Below are 15,453 nucleotides of genomic sequence, written 5' to 3'. Positions count from 1 at the left end.
TTCATATCCTCATAAGATACCAATATTTTCTAAAATGTAATTGGCTACAGGACTCACAGAGGAGAACCTTTCACATCAGATATGTAAACAAACCATTGTTTCCTCGGCAGGAACTTGGTTTTTGTATACTCTAGTTCAGGAAGCCTGCCAAGAAAATAAAGGGAACCCAACCCTACAATGCCCACCCGGATTCCTAGGAGGGAAAAATAAAGCCATTGAAATAAAGTTGACTTAGCAATATCCTGAAGGCCAGCAGGATTTCCATAATACTCGCTCTGGCACAGAAAGAAGTCTCGGGTGTGCTAACACGCAGGCTTCGAGAAAGAGCCACAGGTGAGGCACAGGCTCACGTGGAGACTTCGCACCCGGGTTCGGCTCAGTTCTGCTTTCCGCTCAGCACTTTTAAACTGCGTTCTGCTTTCATGCCAGCCGTTTTCACAGCAGACACAAGGGTCTCCGAACCACTGGCCACAGCGTTACAAGGTACCCAGTGGTGCCCATGCCTCTCCACGGAGGCGCCGGACAACTTCATCCGGCGAGTGACCACAGGGGCTGGTGGCTGGACTCTTGGTTCAGCAAACTGCTGGGAAGGGCCCTGGTCTCGGTGGGGGCCCTCCACACCTTCTCTGGGGTACGCAAACCTCAGTCTCCCCGTGCTGGCTGCACTGTTGAGAGGACTGTGTCTTTGTTGCCACATACAGATTCCTTACACAGAAGTCTACCTTGAGTGAAAATTACAAAAGACAATGCTGTGAAACAAAGGAACCTATTTCAAAAACGTAAGATGGCTGATAGCCTAGGTAGCTGCACATGAACTATAGCCAGCAGTCAGAATCTTCTGGCAAAAGAAGAGTCTTACGGGCCATGTGTTGGAACTGCTTAGTTTTAGACTTCCTTAAGGCACAACCAAAGTTCTTTAGATTTGTTTTGGCAAGTGCTTTCCTTGCTGGAGGATCACAGAAGTCTATGCCTCATGGTGAGTTGGCATGCTTTGGTAAGGAAAATAGTACTTGGACTGAAAGGAAGGCCAGCAGGTGAAGAAAAACAACAAAGTTTGTATTGGTTTTAAATTTGTATCAAGGTGACTTACTGGATACTGGAGAAATGACAGGAGTGTTTTTATACTTTTGCAGAAGAAGAAACTGATTTTCCTTTTGAAGCTGTAGCTTCAGGATTTAATCTGGGTCAACGTCACCATGGGGGTGAAGACAATCTGGGTTTTATAATAAAGTCCAAAAATGCTAAAGGGTATAGAGCTGCCAATATGGTGATACATCAGGCAAAGGGGTCAAATCAGGTTTTACTCCAGACCGGTGTTATGTTTGTGAAAAGTGATTCGGTTTGTTCTACAGTCAAACCCAAATCAGAACTGGCTGCTTTGTGATGATGTTTCACTGCCAAGTTTTAGCATTTTAATTTTGGGGAGTTCTGTTACAAGTTCAAGTAAGTGAGAGCTGTTTTCAACTCCTCAATCTCCTTCAACAAATCAAGGAGCAGGTTTCTAATAAGCTTTACGTAAATAGGATCCTGATCATTTTAGCTCTAGTTAACCTGATACATTTCCCTGGGCATAACCACGGCCTCTCTGAAAACTGGAAAATGTGGCATAGTTTATAAAGTCAGAGCGTAGCAACATTCACTGGTAACTTCAAATGGGTTATGCCAAGAGGCCGGACTCTTGGTAGGCAGACCACCAATCACGCTCGCCTAGCCATAAAACCAGTGACAACTTAAAGATCTGCAACGATCAGAGAAAACAGAGAAGCCACCTTTAACTAACCAGCTGGAGGCACAATGTTCCACAGGTGCCCTCATGGTCTTCACACACACTACAAGGTGACCCACTCACTCTGACTGGCGATGGCCACGCACAGACACCCCAGATCCCACGGCAAATCTGGGGTCGGGCCAGCAGGGGACCCAGTGGCCAGCTGGAGCATGCTCACGCCATGCTGAGGAGCAAAGGCAGACAGTGAGGAACCACCGGGACCCCACAGAGAGCTCTGCTTCCACCTTGGAAAACCAGCCATGAGGTTACTATGACAAGAATACAAATCAAGGCCGACACGGCTAAGTCCTGGCTCCACAGCTGGCCATCTGGGTATGGGGTTGTGCCAATACTTTGCTGACTGTTTTGATTATTTAATTAAATATAAACAAAGTATAATTCTCCATGCAACCCTTGTCAGAAAAGGGGTAAAGGTTAAATTTCCTATGATCAGCACAGACTGTTAACCTGTTAAGAAAAGCCTCATTTTTCCAGCATTCAAGTATATATACACACATCACGTCTGTCTCTTTTTAAACATCTTAGAGTGAGTGTGAGGAGAAGGACAAACGAGATAAAGATGCAAACTAAACATCCAACAAGCCCATTCCTTATTCTCTGTGTGACTGGCAGCATTAGTTAGAAAATCACTCCTTTGCTGTGATGGTCACGATATATTTGAATGTGTAGATCTTTAAGGATTTCTTTATTCATTTGGCCAGGCCTATGGTAGGTGCCTTTTTTGTTTTCTTGGTGGAATAATTCATCAGTGCTTCCGGAGAGGCTCAAAGAGGATCACTGGCCAGATTCCGAAGAGAAACTGTTTGGAAACAAGTTAGGACAAAATGAAAGGAGGTCACTGTTGCATGTAATCCCCCAAAAAGAACCCACGTGTTGAACTACATACAGTTCAGTGCTTCCTGGGTTTGCTAACAACTATCCTGGTATAAGCAGCCTGAGTCCGCATATTCTTTCCAGAGTTGCAGAACCTCTTTTTATTTTATTTAAATGGCTGAAGTTTCTACTTGTCAGGCATGGAGCTGAGCATTGAAATCATCTCAGATCTTTAAAACACTCTGTAATGTAGTTATTAACAGCTCCATTTCATTGTTGAAAAAAACGAAGGCTTAGAGAGAACAGACTTGCCCAAGGTCACAGAGCAGTACATGGAAGATGTAGATTCAAGAGCATCTGGTTCCAACGCCTGTACTCTCTCTACGACTTTCCACCTCTGCCACTTCTTCCTTCTCTGTTCCATCCCCCCAGTACCCTCTCCTGCCCCAATACACGCGCGCACACACACACATACACATACATATGCATGCACACACACCCCTAGAAAGGAAACCTACCTTCACTTTTGGCCTGTATTTCAGGTAAAGAGTTCTTGTATATAAACTGAAAGAAAAGGGGAGGGGAAGAAGCTCTTCAGATTCATTTTTAATTCATACAAACTGGCTTACTGACAAATTTAACCACAGTGCCTCTGTATATACAAAGAAAGAGCAACATTGGTAGATTTTTTGTTCATTTAGCAACCATTTTTTGAGCACCTACTCCATGCAGAACACTTAGCAAGATACTAAGGAAGCCAGGGAAACGATCACTCTCAGACTGCGACGTCAGGGTGTCTGTAGTTTGGCAGTGAGCATTCTGCTCATGCTTGATGATTCATATCATAACTGCCAGCTTCATCTTTGAAGATGTATGGTAGCCACGGTTAAAGGAGAGTATCAGCTCTACGAGGATTACAATACAGGTGTGAAATAATCAGGAAGGTAACAGAAAAGTCTTCCTCATAGTAGCCTTTCAGATAAGTAACATCTGGGGGCGCCTGGGTGGCTCAGTCAGTTAAGCATCGGACATTGGCTCAGGTCATGATCTCGCAGTCCATGAGTTCGAGCCCACTTTGGACTCTGGGATGTCAGCAGCCTGGAGCCTACTTCAGATTCTGTGTCTCTCTCTCTGCCCCCTCCCCCACTCAAGCTCTGTCTCTCTCAAAAAATAAATATTAAAAAAATTAAAAAATTTTCTAAAGTAACAGCTGAAGATGAGATTGGATTCTTTTTTAAAATTTAAAATTTAAAATTTTTTTAGAGGGAGAGAGTGGAGCAGGAAGAGGGTCAGAAAAGGGGGGAGAGAGAGAGATTGAAAATCTTAAGCAGGCTCCATGCTCAGTGTGGAGCCCAATGTGGAGCTCAATCCCATGACCCTGGGATCATGACATGAGCTGAAATCAAGAGTCAGATGTGCTCAACTAACTGAGCCACCCAGGTGACCCAAGATTACAGCAAGTAAATAACATGGCTCAAGACTGTTACATTTATGAAGCAATGGAGCAAGGATCTGAGCTCAGCTATTTTTACTTCACTGTGTTAACTCTTTCTTTGAAACAAACATGTGTATAGTAGTCTTGAAGGGCACGTGTGTTATATTACTACATTCTCAAATTATCCCTCTGAAGTATTATTTGCATGCTTCATTCAATGAGGTACCCACAGAATCAAAATTTCCATAACTGAAGCTTAAATATCCAAACTTCTTTTCTTTTAGTTTTTTAGGCTGAAATATGTCTGAAACATATTCTATCTTCCTGCCTCCTTAAAAAAGAAATCAAAGTAGGGACGCCTTGGTGGTCCAATTGGTTAAACATCCAACTCTTGATTTTGGCTCAGGTCATGCTCTCATGGTTTATGAGTTCAAGCCGTGCATCAGGCTTTACACTGATGGTGCGGAGGCTGCTTGGGATTCTCTCTTTCTCCCTCTCTCTGCCCCCGCCATCCCCTGCTCTCTCTTTCTCTCAAAATAAATAACTTAAAAAAAAGTCAAAGTAAAACATTTTAACATTAATAGGAAACAAAAGAAAGTCAAAACCCACCACCAAATACAGTCAAAATGCTTCATTTTTTTCTGTATTTACTTTAACATTTGTCCTCACACAAATTAATTCTTACACAGGGTTAATAATTACCTATATAGGAGTTCAGTCTGTTTCTTAAAAATCCAAGTAATCCAAATATCTTTCTATGTTGCTATAAACTTTTTATACTTATAATTTTAAATGGCTGAATAAAAGATATGCTATAATTTACTTTATAATTTTACGCTATTGGATAGCATGTTTTACTTTTTTTCTATTATTACTGTTGTCGTGCTAATTAAGTAACATTGTGATAAACATATTTGAGTTTACACACCCATTCTCATTTTTCTGGGTAATTTCTTTAGGATAAATTCCAAGGAATATAATAACTGGGATAAAACATATAAATATTTTGTTTTTGAGGCACCTGGGTAGCTCAGTCGGTTAAGTGGCCAACTTTGGCTCAGGTCATGATCCTGCGGTTTGTGAGTTCGAGCCTTGAGTCAGGCTCTGGGCTGACAGTTCAGAGCCTGAAGCCTGATTTGGATTTTCTCTCTGCCCTCCTCTGCTCATGCTCTGTCTCTCAAAAATAAATAAATATTAAAAAATATTTTTTAAAAATTTTGTTTTTACAAACACATATAGGGTTGAATTTCTTTCCAAATGGGTTACATCAATTTACACTAACAAGTAATACATGATCATACCATTCCATTGCAGCTCAAGAATAAAGAAGAGAATTTCAAAATACTATAGAGCTCACTTAATGGATAAAAAATATCTTCATTGTTGGGGTGCCTAGATGGCTCAGTCGGTTAAGCTTCTGACTTCAGCTCAGGTCATAATCTCACAGCTTGTCAGTTCAAGCCCTGGGTTGGGTCTCTGCTGAGAACTCAAAGCCTGGAGCCTACTTTGGATTCTGTGTCTTCCTCTCTTTTTGCCCTTCCCTTGCTCAAATTCTGTCGGTCTCTCTCTCAAAAATAAAATAAACATCAAAAAACATATCACTCATTGTTTTATTTTTAAATTATTATTTTTTTCTTTTAAGAAACTTTTTAATGTTTGTTTTTGAGAGAGAGAAAGAAAGAGAGCGAGCGAGCACACAAGTTGGGGGAGGGGCAGAGAGAGAGGGAGACACAGAATCTGAAGCAGGCTCTAGACTCTGAGCTGTCAGCACAAAGCCCACGCAGGGCTCAAACTTACGAGCTGGGAGATCATGGCCTGAGCCAAAGTGGGATGTTTAACCAACTGAGCCACCCAGGCGCCCTTAAATTATTTTTTTCAAAAGGCAACACAATCATTTGGTGAAAAATGTGAACAGTATGAATGAGTACACAGGAAAAAGCAGGTCTGTTTCCTAGCTGTGGCCTGCAGGCCAGTGGTACCTGATGGTACTTACTGGTTAACATTTTCTCTTATAAAGACAGTAAGCATTTATAAGCATGTATGTATATTTAGTCCCATCTTATTCACAAAAATGGATATCTTACTGTTTTATTTAAATTGTTTTTAATGTTTATTCATTAAAATTTTTTTAACATTTATTTATTTTTGAGAGACAGAGAAAGAGACAGTGTGATCAGAGGAGGGGCAAAGAAAGAGAGGGAGACACAGAATCTGAAACAGGCTCCAGGCTCTGAGCTGTCAGCGCAGAGACTGATGCGGGGCTTGAACTCACAAACCATGAGATCATGACCTGAGCTGAAGCCGGATGCTTAACCGACTGAGCCACCCAGGCGCCCCAATGTTTGTTCATTTTTGAGAGAGAAAGTGTGAGAGCAGGGGAGGAGCAGAGAAAGAGGGAGACACAGAATCCGAAGCAGGCTCCAAGCTCTGAGGTGTCAGCACAGAGCCCAACGTGGGGCTTGAACTCACAAACCATGAGATCATGACCTGAGCTGGGATCAGATGCTTAAGCCACTGAGCCACCCAGGTGTCCCATATGTCCTACTGTTTTAGAAGGCATTTCTTTGATTACCAGTTAGATGATTCATTTTCTCTTGGCTTATTTACCACAAATATCTCAAAACAAAACAAAATCACAATCTGGAGGCCTTCCTCCCTTCTTTTTAATTTTTTAAATTTAAAAATAGCTTCAAACTTATAGGAAAGTTGCAAGATTGGTCCAAAGAATTCCTGTATCCCCTTCTCCCAGATGCCCCACTGGCTATTATCTAGCCACATTTGTTTTACACACACACACACACACACACACGAATGCACATATGTTCAAATGTATAAACATATCCCATAGAGTCACTGTATGATATGATGCCCATCACCATAAATATTCTAATGTGTTTCACCATAAAACAAGGACAGTCTCCTAAATTACAATAAAACCCTTCCAGTCAGGAAATGAACATTAATACAAGGCTAACATCCAACTCAAGAATACATTCCAATTTTGCTGATGGTCCCAATAATTTTTTTTCCTTTCTGATCCAGGCTGCTATATGGAAACATGAATTGTATTTAGTTTTCATATCTTAAAAATCTTTTTATGACTAGAACAGTTCTTCAGTCTGTCTTTGTCTCATGAACTTGGTAGTCTTACAAGACTTTCATTCTATAGAAGGACCCTCATCATAAGCCCAGCAGTACTTCCTCACACCCAGATCCAAGCCATGCTTTTTGGGCAGGAACACCACAGAAATGACCTGAGCTCACTTCAGCCTTCAGCACCTTTTATCAGGAGACATGTTATCTGACTTCCTCCATCATGGGTGATGTTACCCTAAATTCATGGTCAAGGTGGCTGCTGCCAGTTTTCTTCACTGTAAAGTAACTATTTTTCCCTTTGTATTAGTATTTCATGGGGAGATATTCTAAATCACATCAATATGTGTTCCTCATCGTACTTCTGCTTATTAGCCAGAACATCCACTGATAATTTATATCTATCAACTATCCCCAAGATGGCTGCCAAATGGTCATCATTCGTGCCCATTAGTTAGCATTCTTTTGTAAGGAAGAGCTTTCCCTTCTCATTTGTTCATATTAGTATGTACTCACAGATTCTCATTTTATTCAATGGGTTGTAACTTGAAACTCTTGCTATTTAATTTCGATATTCAAACTATCTCAGGTTTAAGAGGCCAAACCTTGCTTGTCTTTCAGCCATCACAGGGTTCACAGAGCTAGGCGATACATGTATGTGTAAAACATATGGATACATATTTATAATTTATGCAACACATACACATCCAACTAGTTCCATGTCTGTATGTACATATATATGTGTGTGTCACATACTCCCGAGTTCATACTAATACTTTTAATTCCAATCTAACCCCCTCAAGGGGTTCTTTCTAGCGTTTCCTCTTTCAGTGTTTGTAAATCCCTTCTGGGAAAGTGGAGAAATCAGGCTTTTGTTATCCTCCACATATGTATTTATTGTTTGATTAACTGACTTGCTTGTTCAGTGTAACCCATGTCCTAACTCCAGCCACTTCCTCCACCCGCCCTACCCCCTCAATTCCCCTCATGACCCTGCATCCTTGCCCCCCCAGCAGCCACTTCCCCATCACCCCCATGTCCTCTCGGGAGCTCAGCATGCTGCCACCACTGAGCCTCTTCCTCATTCCACTGACAATGAATGTTGCCACCTCTGCACAGCACTTCTTTCCCTTCACTACCCTGGTCTCCATACCTGGCGGGGGGGGGGGGGGGGGGGGGGGGGGGGGGGGGGGGGGGGGGGGGGGGGGGGGGAGGAGCAAGGGAAAGGGAGATGGCGAGGGGAAGGTGTAAGAGGAGAAAATAGAATATGATAAGTATACTTTCACCTCCTCCTGAGTATTTACTATAGAAATGTAGTACTGTAGGATATTACACCGCAATTGTGTCCTTGGGACTACTGGGGCAGTGTTAAGACACGAATTTTCAATTCTCAGGCATTTTACAGTTATTCTTGTTTCTCTTTTTCTATCATTTGTCAATTTCCTCAAGCATTTCCTATCCCTTCCCTTTTAAATTGGATATTTTTAATGTGCTAGGGGCTGAGAATCCAAATAATCAATGTAGTAACAAGTCGCAAAACGTAAAATTAATATAGCCAAAGTTTAAGAGTGCTTCCATGATTAATAACCTTGAGCTATTCCCACTATTAATTCAATGATTCCTATTTAGCTGCCCAGAAGTTCCTTTTCTATAATTCTCAGGTAATTATATTAAAAAATTTTTTTAATGTTTCTTTTGGGGGGGGGGGCAGAGAAAGGGAGACACAGAAACCAAAGCAGGCTCCAGGCTCCGAGCTGTCAGCACAGAGCCCGATACAGGGGTCAGATTCATGGACTGCAAGATCATGACCTGAGCCACCTCGGCGCCTCTCAGGTAGTTATATTTTCGATAATTCAGAATGCCTAAATAAGCTGATCTCCAGAGAGGTGAGATGCAACTGTTATTCTGCAGAGGTATTCTACAAATTTTCACATTGATTCAAAGGAAAATTTTCTTCCCCTTTCTACAATTATCTCAGCTATTTCAACTCTTGAGAAGAATTTGAGATTACACACAGTCTGACCCTCAGTAAAGGGACCAATAGGTACACATTCATTCATTACATTATTTAACAATATATACTGAGTGCTTGCCATCTGACAGGTACCGTTCTAAGCACTTGAGAGGATAGCAGTGAATAAGATAGCGTCCCTGCTCTCGAGGAACTTAACGGCTAGCTGGGAGAGGCAAGCAAGTAAATATATATGACTGTTTATAAATGCTCTGAAGAAAGGTAGGGCTGGTAAGGGAACACAGTGATATGGAGGTATTATTTGAATAAGGTGATCAGAGAGAATTCTAATTTCATTTTTGTTATGAATGACTGAACTCCAACCATCATTTGAGAGGGGAGGAGGGGGAAAAGAAGTGGCAACCAACTTATTTCAGGGAAGGAGACAAATTAGGCTGGGGACTCTGACACTCATGCCTACTCATACTCCAGTCCCCTACTCAGGTCTGGCTGCTCTTTCCCCTCTAAATTTGTTTTCTATAAACAAAGATATGTTGATAAACATGAAATGGAAATGTTTGTATCTTACTTGCTCTAAAATGTGGATCATATGTCAGAGGTCAGTTAGTACAACTATCTCACTTTAAGGATAAGAAAACTTGGGGGCCTGGGTGGCTCAGTTGGTTAAGTGTCTGACTCTTCATTTTGGCTCAGGTTATGATCTCACAGTTCATGAGGTCTGACCCTGCGTCGGGCTCTGTGCTGACAGCGTGGAGCCTGCTTGGGATTCTCCTTCCCCTGCTCTTTGCTCCTTTCCCACTTGTGCATGTACGTGTGCTTTATCTCCCTCAAAATAAGTAAATAAACAAGAAAACATTTTTTAAACTTAAGGATGAGAAAACTAAGCTTCAAAGAGGGGAAGGGACTTGCCTAAGGTCACCCAGTGGCAGAGGCAAAGCTAGAACATAAGTTCCTGACTTTGTCTCTGACATTTTATATCCACACCATCCTATTTGAAGAGTAAAGAAATAAATGCTTCAAGACTATTCTAAAAGTGTCTATTTCCTACCTGAAAAGGATGTGAAGATAAGAACCAAGGCCAGTTAAAATATGCCACCATGCATGAAACTGTGTGGCAACACCTATGATAGGTGGCATCTTCTTTCGAAAGTTCCTGTGAAAAGAGGGAGAAATAAATCAATATGTTATCTTTTTTTGTTTTTAATTTAGCAACTAATGCTGACAGCCTATGAATATTTTGAAATGTAACTCTCAAACACGGCAATTATATAACTTCCATATGTCTCCTGCAGTCTGCCATATTGTTTTCTAAAGTGTATTTTGAGGAACAGCATTCCTAGCAGAAGTTCCATGAAGAAATGATACTATGTTCCAAAAAGATGTGGGAAACAGTACATAGTTTATTGCCCTCTTGGAGACTGCAGTATCTATTAACAGTATAAAGGCTTGGAGAAGTCCTATCATAACTATAAGAATTTATTTTCATTTTTTTCAGGTCATATACTAATGCAAAGAGCTATTTCCTAATGTAACATCTTACTAAAACTTTGTGGAACAAGTGTTTCCTGGAACACAATTTGGGAAACGTTGGTCTACTTAGCTATTCACTCATGGAACCAGATACATGCTTTCCTTGTCCTACATACAACCATCATCTTAAATGAGGACTGGACAGCCTGTGAAGAGCTTTTGTAAATATTATTTCACTTCACAGTGAGACACTGAGGTGGCATTATTAGCTTTGCTTTACACGAGGAACTAAAATTCAGAGACCAAGTCGCCCAAATCACTCAGCCAAGTGGCAGAGCTGAGTCTTAAATTCTAGATCTTCTGACTGTATACTACATTAACACTCTCATTTACTAGAGTGGAAAAAATCAATGTGAAACACCGAACTATTTTTCTAGATAGCCCCTGAATTTTTGAGACAATTGCTGTCTCTAAGAACTTTATTTCTTGGTGGCAGTCACCCAGAGGATGACGACTTATCTCAGCAGTGTAAATGCTCTAATAGGGCTTCTGATGCATATTACAGACTCAGAAGTACTCACTCAGACCTTAGTTATCTAAGCTTATTTATTTGTGTACATTTAAAATCTAAATTTACTTATTTAACTTTTTATTATGGAAAATTTGAAACACGGACAACAATAGGCAAAATAATAATGTGCCCATTATCCAGCTTTAACAATTGTAACTAACAGCCAATCATCTGAACTCTCATCTGCTTCTCCCCTTCTATATTTTGAAGCAAATCCCAGATATTGTATTTTAAGTCTAAATATTTTAGTATGTGTCTCTAAAAGATTAAAACCTCTTTAAAACATAACCATAATGCCATTTTCACAGATAGAATATTAACAATAATCTCTTAATATCACTAAATACTCAATTACTGATCAAACTTAAAGTTGTCTTGTAAGTTTAGAAGTTTGTTTTGTTTTGTTTTTACAGTTTGTCTGCTTGAATCAAGATTCAAAAAAAATCAACATATTGTATTTGGTTGATACTGTAAATCTCTTAGGTCTCTTTTAATCTATATGTTTCTCCTCCTTTTTTTACCCTCTCTGCAAATTATGCTGAAGAAACCAGATCATTCATCCTATACATTTTTCACAGTCTGATTTTGTGAATTGCCTCTCCCTGGTGGTATTCAATAAATGTGTTTATACCAAACTTTAGGGCACAGAATTTTGAATTGGAAGGGCCCACTAGTTTAAACCTATATAACATGTTCACTTTATGGAAACTGAGGCCCAGACATACAGTGTTTTAATGACAGTCTAGGATCCAGAGACCCAAAATTCAAACTTTAGTCAATACATAATAGCTGACAAGATGGTAAAAGGAACACTTGCCTTTCTTAGAAAATAACATTAAATATATTAAAGTACAAAATTATATAAATATATTTCCCATGCTTCTTACCAATCAGTCTTATTTCTTCAACATAGCTGATTAGGCAAATTTCACAGGCCTAATTAACATGATTAACTCTATAGTTCTGTGATGCGCACACACAAAAATCCCCACAGATGTTATGAAATAGTCTTGGGTCCAATTTTTTAGGTTAATTAAACAAGTATTCTCAGAACTTAACTTTATTGTGCTGCACATACTTTTTAACTTCAACAACGGCAAAAATTCACTTTGTGGCACTAATAATTCTTTATGTCTATAAACTTCGCTGCTTACAGACTGTTTCTAAAAATATTTCTCAAAGATTGTAAAACAAGATTCACATCTTACCTCAGTGAATCACAAAATATGTTATCTATGTTCCATAATAGAAATCCCAATAAAAATATACCCAAGGATGTATAGCCCAGTCCTCTGAGCCATGGATAAACCCTGTGGGGGAAAAAAGGGAAAACAAAATGAAATTTTGTCAACTCCTGTCACCATCAGAGCTTGAAGCCATCACTTTCATGAGAAGGAAAGTTTTTTTTTCTTTAATGTTTGTATATTTTTGATACAGAGTACAAGCAGGGGAGGGGCAGAGAGAGAGGGAGATGGAGCATCTGAAGCAGGCTCCTCATGTCAGCACAGAGCCTGATGTGGGGCTTGAACCCATGAACCCCGAGATCGTGACCTGAACCGAAGTTGGACACTAAACTGATTAAGCCACAGGTTCCCCAAGAAGGAAAGGTTTTTGTTAGTTTTAAAAGCAAGTCTATCTATTAAATTGTCAAATACATTTGTTTATTAGATTTAGCCACTAAAAAAACAAAAAAGAATGTGCCATTAAGACTTTGCTATGGGCTTCAAGAAAGTACAAAAGCCCCCAAGAACCGTATCCATCCTCTGGAAGAGGCAGGGGGTGCTGGAACAGAATTAACATTGACTGACTCACTTATACAGGTGGGTCAGGTAGGCATCATAGTAAATTAGATACACAAGCACATGAATAAAATCTTCAGATAAACCCTGTAAAGCAGGTATTACTCTTTGCACATCACTGATGAGAAAAGTGTGAGTTATCCAAAAGCAGAACAATAGCTTATATATTTTTTACAGCTTCCATGAGGTATCACTGGTTTACATTAAACTGAATATATTTCAAGTGTACATTTGATCAGTACATCTGTATGTATCTGTGAAACTTGCACTACAATCAAGATAATAAACATATCCACCAACTCTAAAAGTGAAATTTGCACATTTTAGAAGGTTAGGCAAATGGAATAAACCGGATCTTCTTCATTGTATAGCTTCTTTCACTTGACATAATTATTTTGAAACTCATCCATGTCGTTATGTGTATCACTACTTTCATTTCCTTTTATTGATGAGTAGTATTCCGTTGTACGGATAAACCACAATCTGTTTCCCTGTCCAAATGTTGGTGGACATTTATGTTGTTTCCAGTTTTTTCTATAAGAAACTATATGAACATTGATAAGTAAGTTTTTGTATAAACATAAGCTTTCATTTCTCTCGGGTAAAAAGCTAGGAGAGGAACAGCACTGAATGGCAGGTAAACGCTAAACTTTTAAAGACACTGCTAAACTGCCTTCCTAAGTGTGTATCATTTTACATCCCAACAGCAGTATATGTTTTCGGTTCTACATCCTCACCAACACCTAGTATAACACCCGTCTTTCTTTGTTTCATTTTAGTTGTTCCTTGTAGGTGTTAAGTGAGTTTACCTCATTGTGGTTTTGATTTGCATTTCCCTGATGACTAATGTTATTGAATATCCTTTGTGCTATTTGCCAACAAGGATATGTATCTTCCTCGATACAGTGTTTGTTGAATCTTTGTCTATTTTAAAAAAACTATTTGCCTTCTTGAGTTCTAAGAGTTCTTTTCTGAATTTTAAGAGTTCTTTATATATTCTAAACATTAAGTCCTTTGAGTATATATTTTGTATTTTCTCCAAGTCTGTGATTTGCCGTTCATTTTTTTAAATTAAGTTTATTTTTAGAGAAAGAGAAAGCACACACACACACAGGTACATGAGGGACAGAGAGAGAGAGAGGGAGAGAATTCCAAGCAGGCTCCAGGCTGTCAACTCAAACTCACATGGGACTCAAACTCACAAACCATGAGATTATGACCTGAACAAAAATTAAGATTTGGATGTTTAACCAACTGAGCCACCCAAGCACCCGTGCCTTTCATTTTCTTAACAATGTCTTTTGAAGAATAAAAATTTGTTATTTTGATAAAATTCAATTTACCATTTTTTTCGTTATAGTTTTTTGTGTCCTATATAATAACTTCCCCTAATCAAAGGCTGCAAAACTTATATACTTTTTTCTAGAAGTTTTATAATTAATAGCTTTTATATTTAGGGATATGATTCTAGTAATTTATGTAATGGCATGAGTTTAGGTTCACTTATTTAATTATTAAATGTTTATTTTTGAAAGAGAGAGAGCACAAGTGGGGGAGAGGCAGAGAGAGAGTGAGGGAGACACAGAATCTGAAGCAAGTTCCAGGCTCTGAGTTGTCAGCACAGAGCCTGAGGTGGGGCTCAAATGCACATACTGTGAGATCATGACTTGAGGCGAAGTAGGATGTTTAACCAACTGAGCCACCCTGGTGTCCTTAAGTTCATTTTTAAAAATGAGAACATACAATTGTTTCAACACAATTTATTGAAAAGATTATCCTTTCCCCAACAGAATTACTTCTGAATGTTTACTTAACATGAGGTCAGTATGGATGAGTGGTGTATATTTGGATGTTTTATTGATCTATATTTCATTCTTACCATCAATACCACATTGTCTTGATTAGTGTAGCACAGAGCAAATCAAGGAATATAAGTCCTCTAACTTTGCTGTTCTTTTTTAAAACTACTTTGGTTCTTCTAGATCCTTTGAATTCCTGTGTAAATTTCAGAATCAGTTTCTCAATTTTTACCAAAAATCTTGTTGAGATTTTGATTGTGATTCCATTAAACCTACAGATCAGTTGGGGAGAACTGACATCTTAATAATATTGAGTTTTCCAACCCATGAACATGGTACATCCATCCATTTATTTAAAACTTATTTAATTTCTTTCAGCAAAAAACAGTTCATTATAGTTTCCCATATGCAGGTCTTGCATACTAAACTATTGCAAAGTTTAGTCCCTACACATCTGATTTATTTTTGATGCTATTGGAAATTGTACTTTTGAAATTTCACTTCTCAACTCTTCCACTGCTAGTGCACAGAAATATGACTTTTGAATATTCATTTGAATTTCATGACCTTGTTGAATTCCAACTTACTGCCTCCAGTAGTCTTTTGGTACATGTATTATGACATTTTCTGTACACAATCATGTCAAATACTATGTTGGACAGGCCTTCAGCCAGTAGAATGCTGGATAGAAGTGGTGATAATATATATTCCT

At 39.2% G+C, this 15,453-nt stretch overlaps 1 protein-coding gene across 2 annotated transcripts in view; it reads right to left on the bottom strand.

The window, feature by feature from the left end:
- Positions 1-1,384: 1,384 nt before the first annotated feature.
- ACER3 (alkaline ceramidase 3) overlaps positions 1,385-15,453 on the bottom strand; it is a 149,880-nt gene continuing 135,811 nt past the window's right edge. For both annotated transcript variants that reach the window (XM_029956694.1, XM_029956695.1), the window contains exons 8-11: positions 12,352-12,453; positions 10,151-10,255; positions 3,121-3,166; positions 1,385-2,588 (exon numbers count right to left, since the gene is read on the bottom strand). In XM_029956694.1, the coding sequence (XP_029812554.1) occupies positions 2,535-2,588; positions 3,121-3,166; positions 10,151-10,255; positions 12,352-12,453 (307 nt within the window). In that variant the 3' untranslated portion in view covers positions 1,385-2,534. The remainder of the gene's footprint in view (positions 2,589-3,120; positions 3,167-10,150; positions 10,256-12,351; positions 12,454-15,453) is intronic.

Source organism: Suricata suricatta, chromosome 11, assembly GCF_006229205.1.
Source record: "Suricata suricatta isolate VVHF042 chromosome 11, meerkat_22Aug2017_6uvM2_HiC, whole genome shotgun sequence".
NCBI lineage: Eukaryota > Metazoa > Chordata > Mammalia > Carnivora > Herpestidae > Suricata > Suricata suricatta.
Note: the sequence above shows the minus strand (reverse complement) of the source record. Positions and strands in the feature narration are given on the sequence as shown.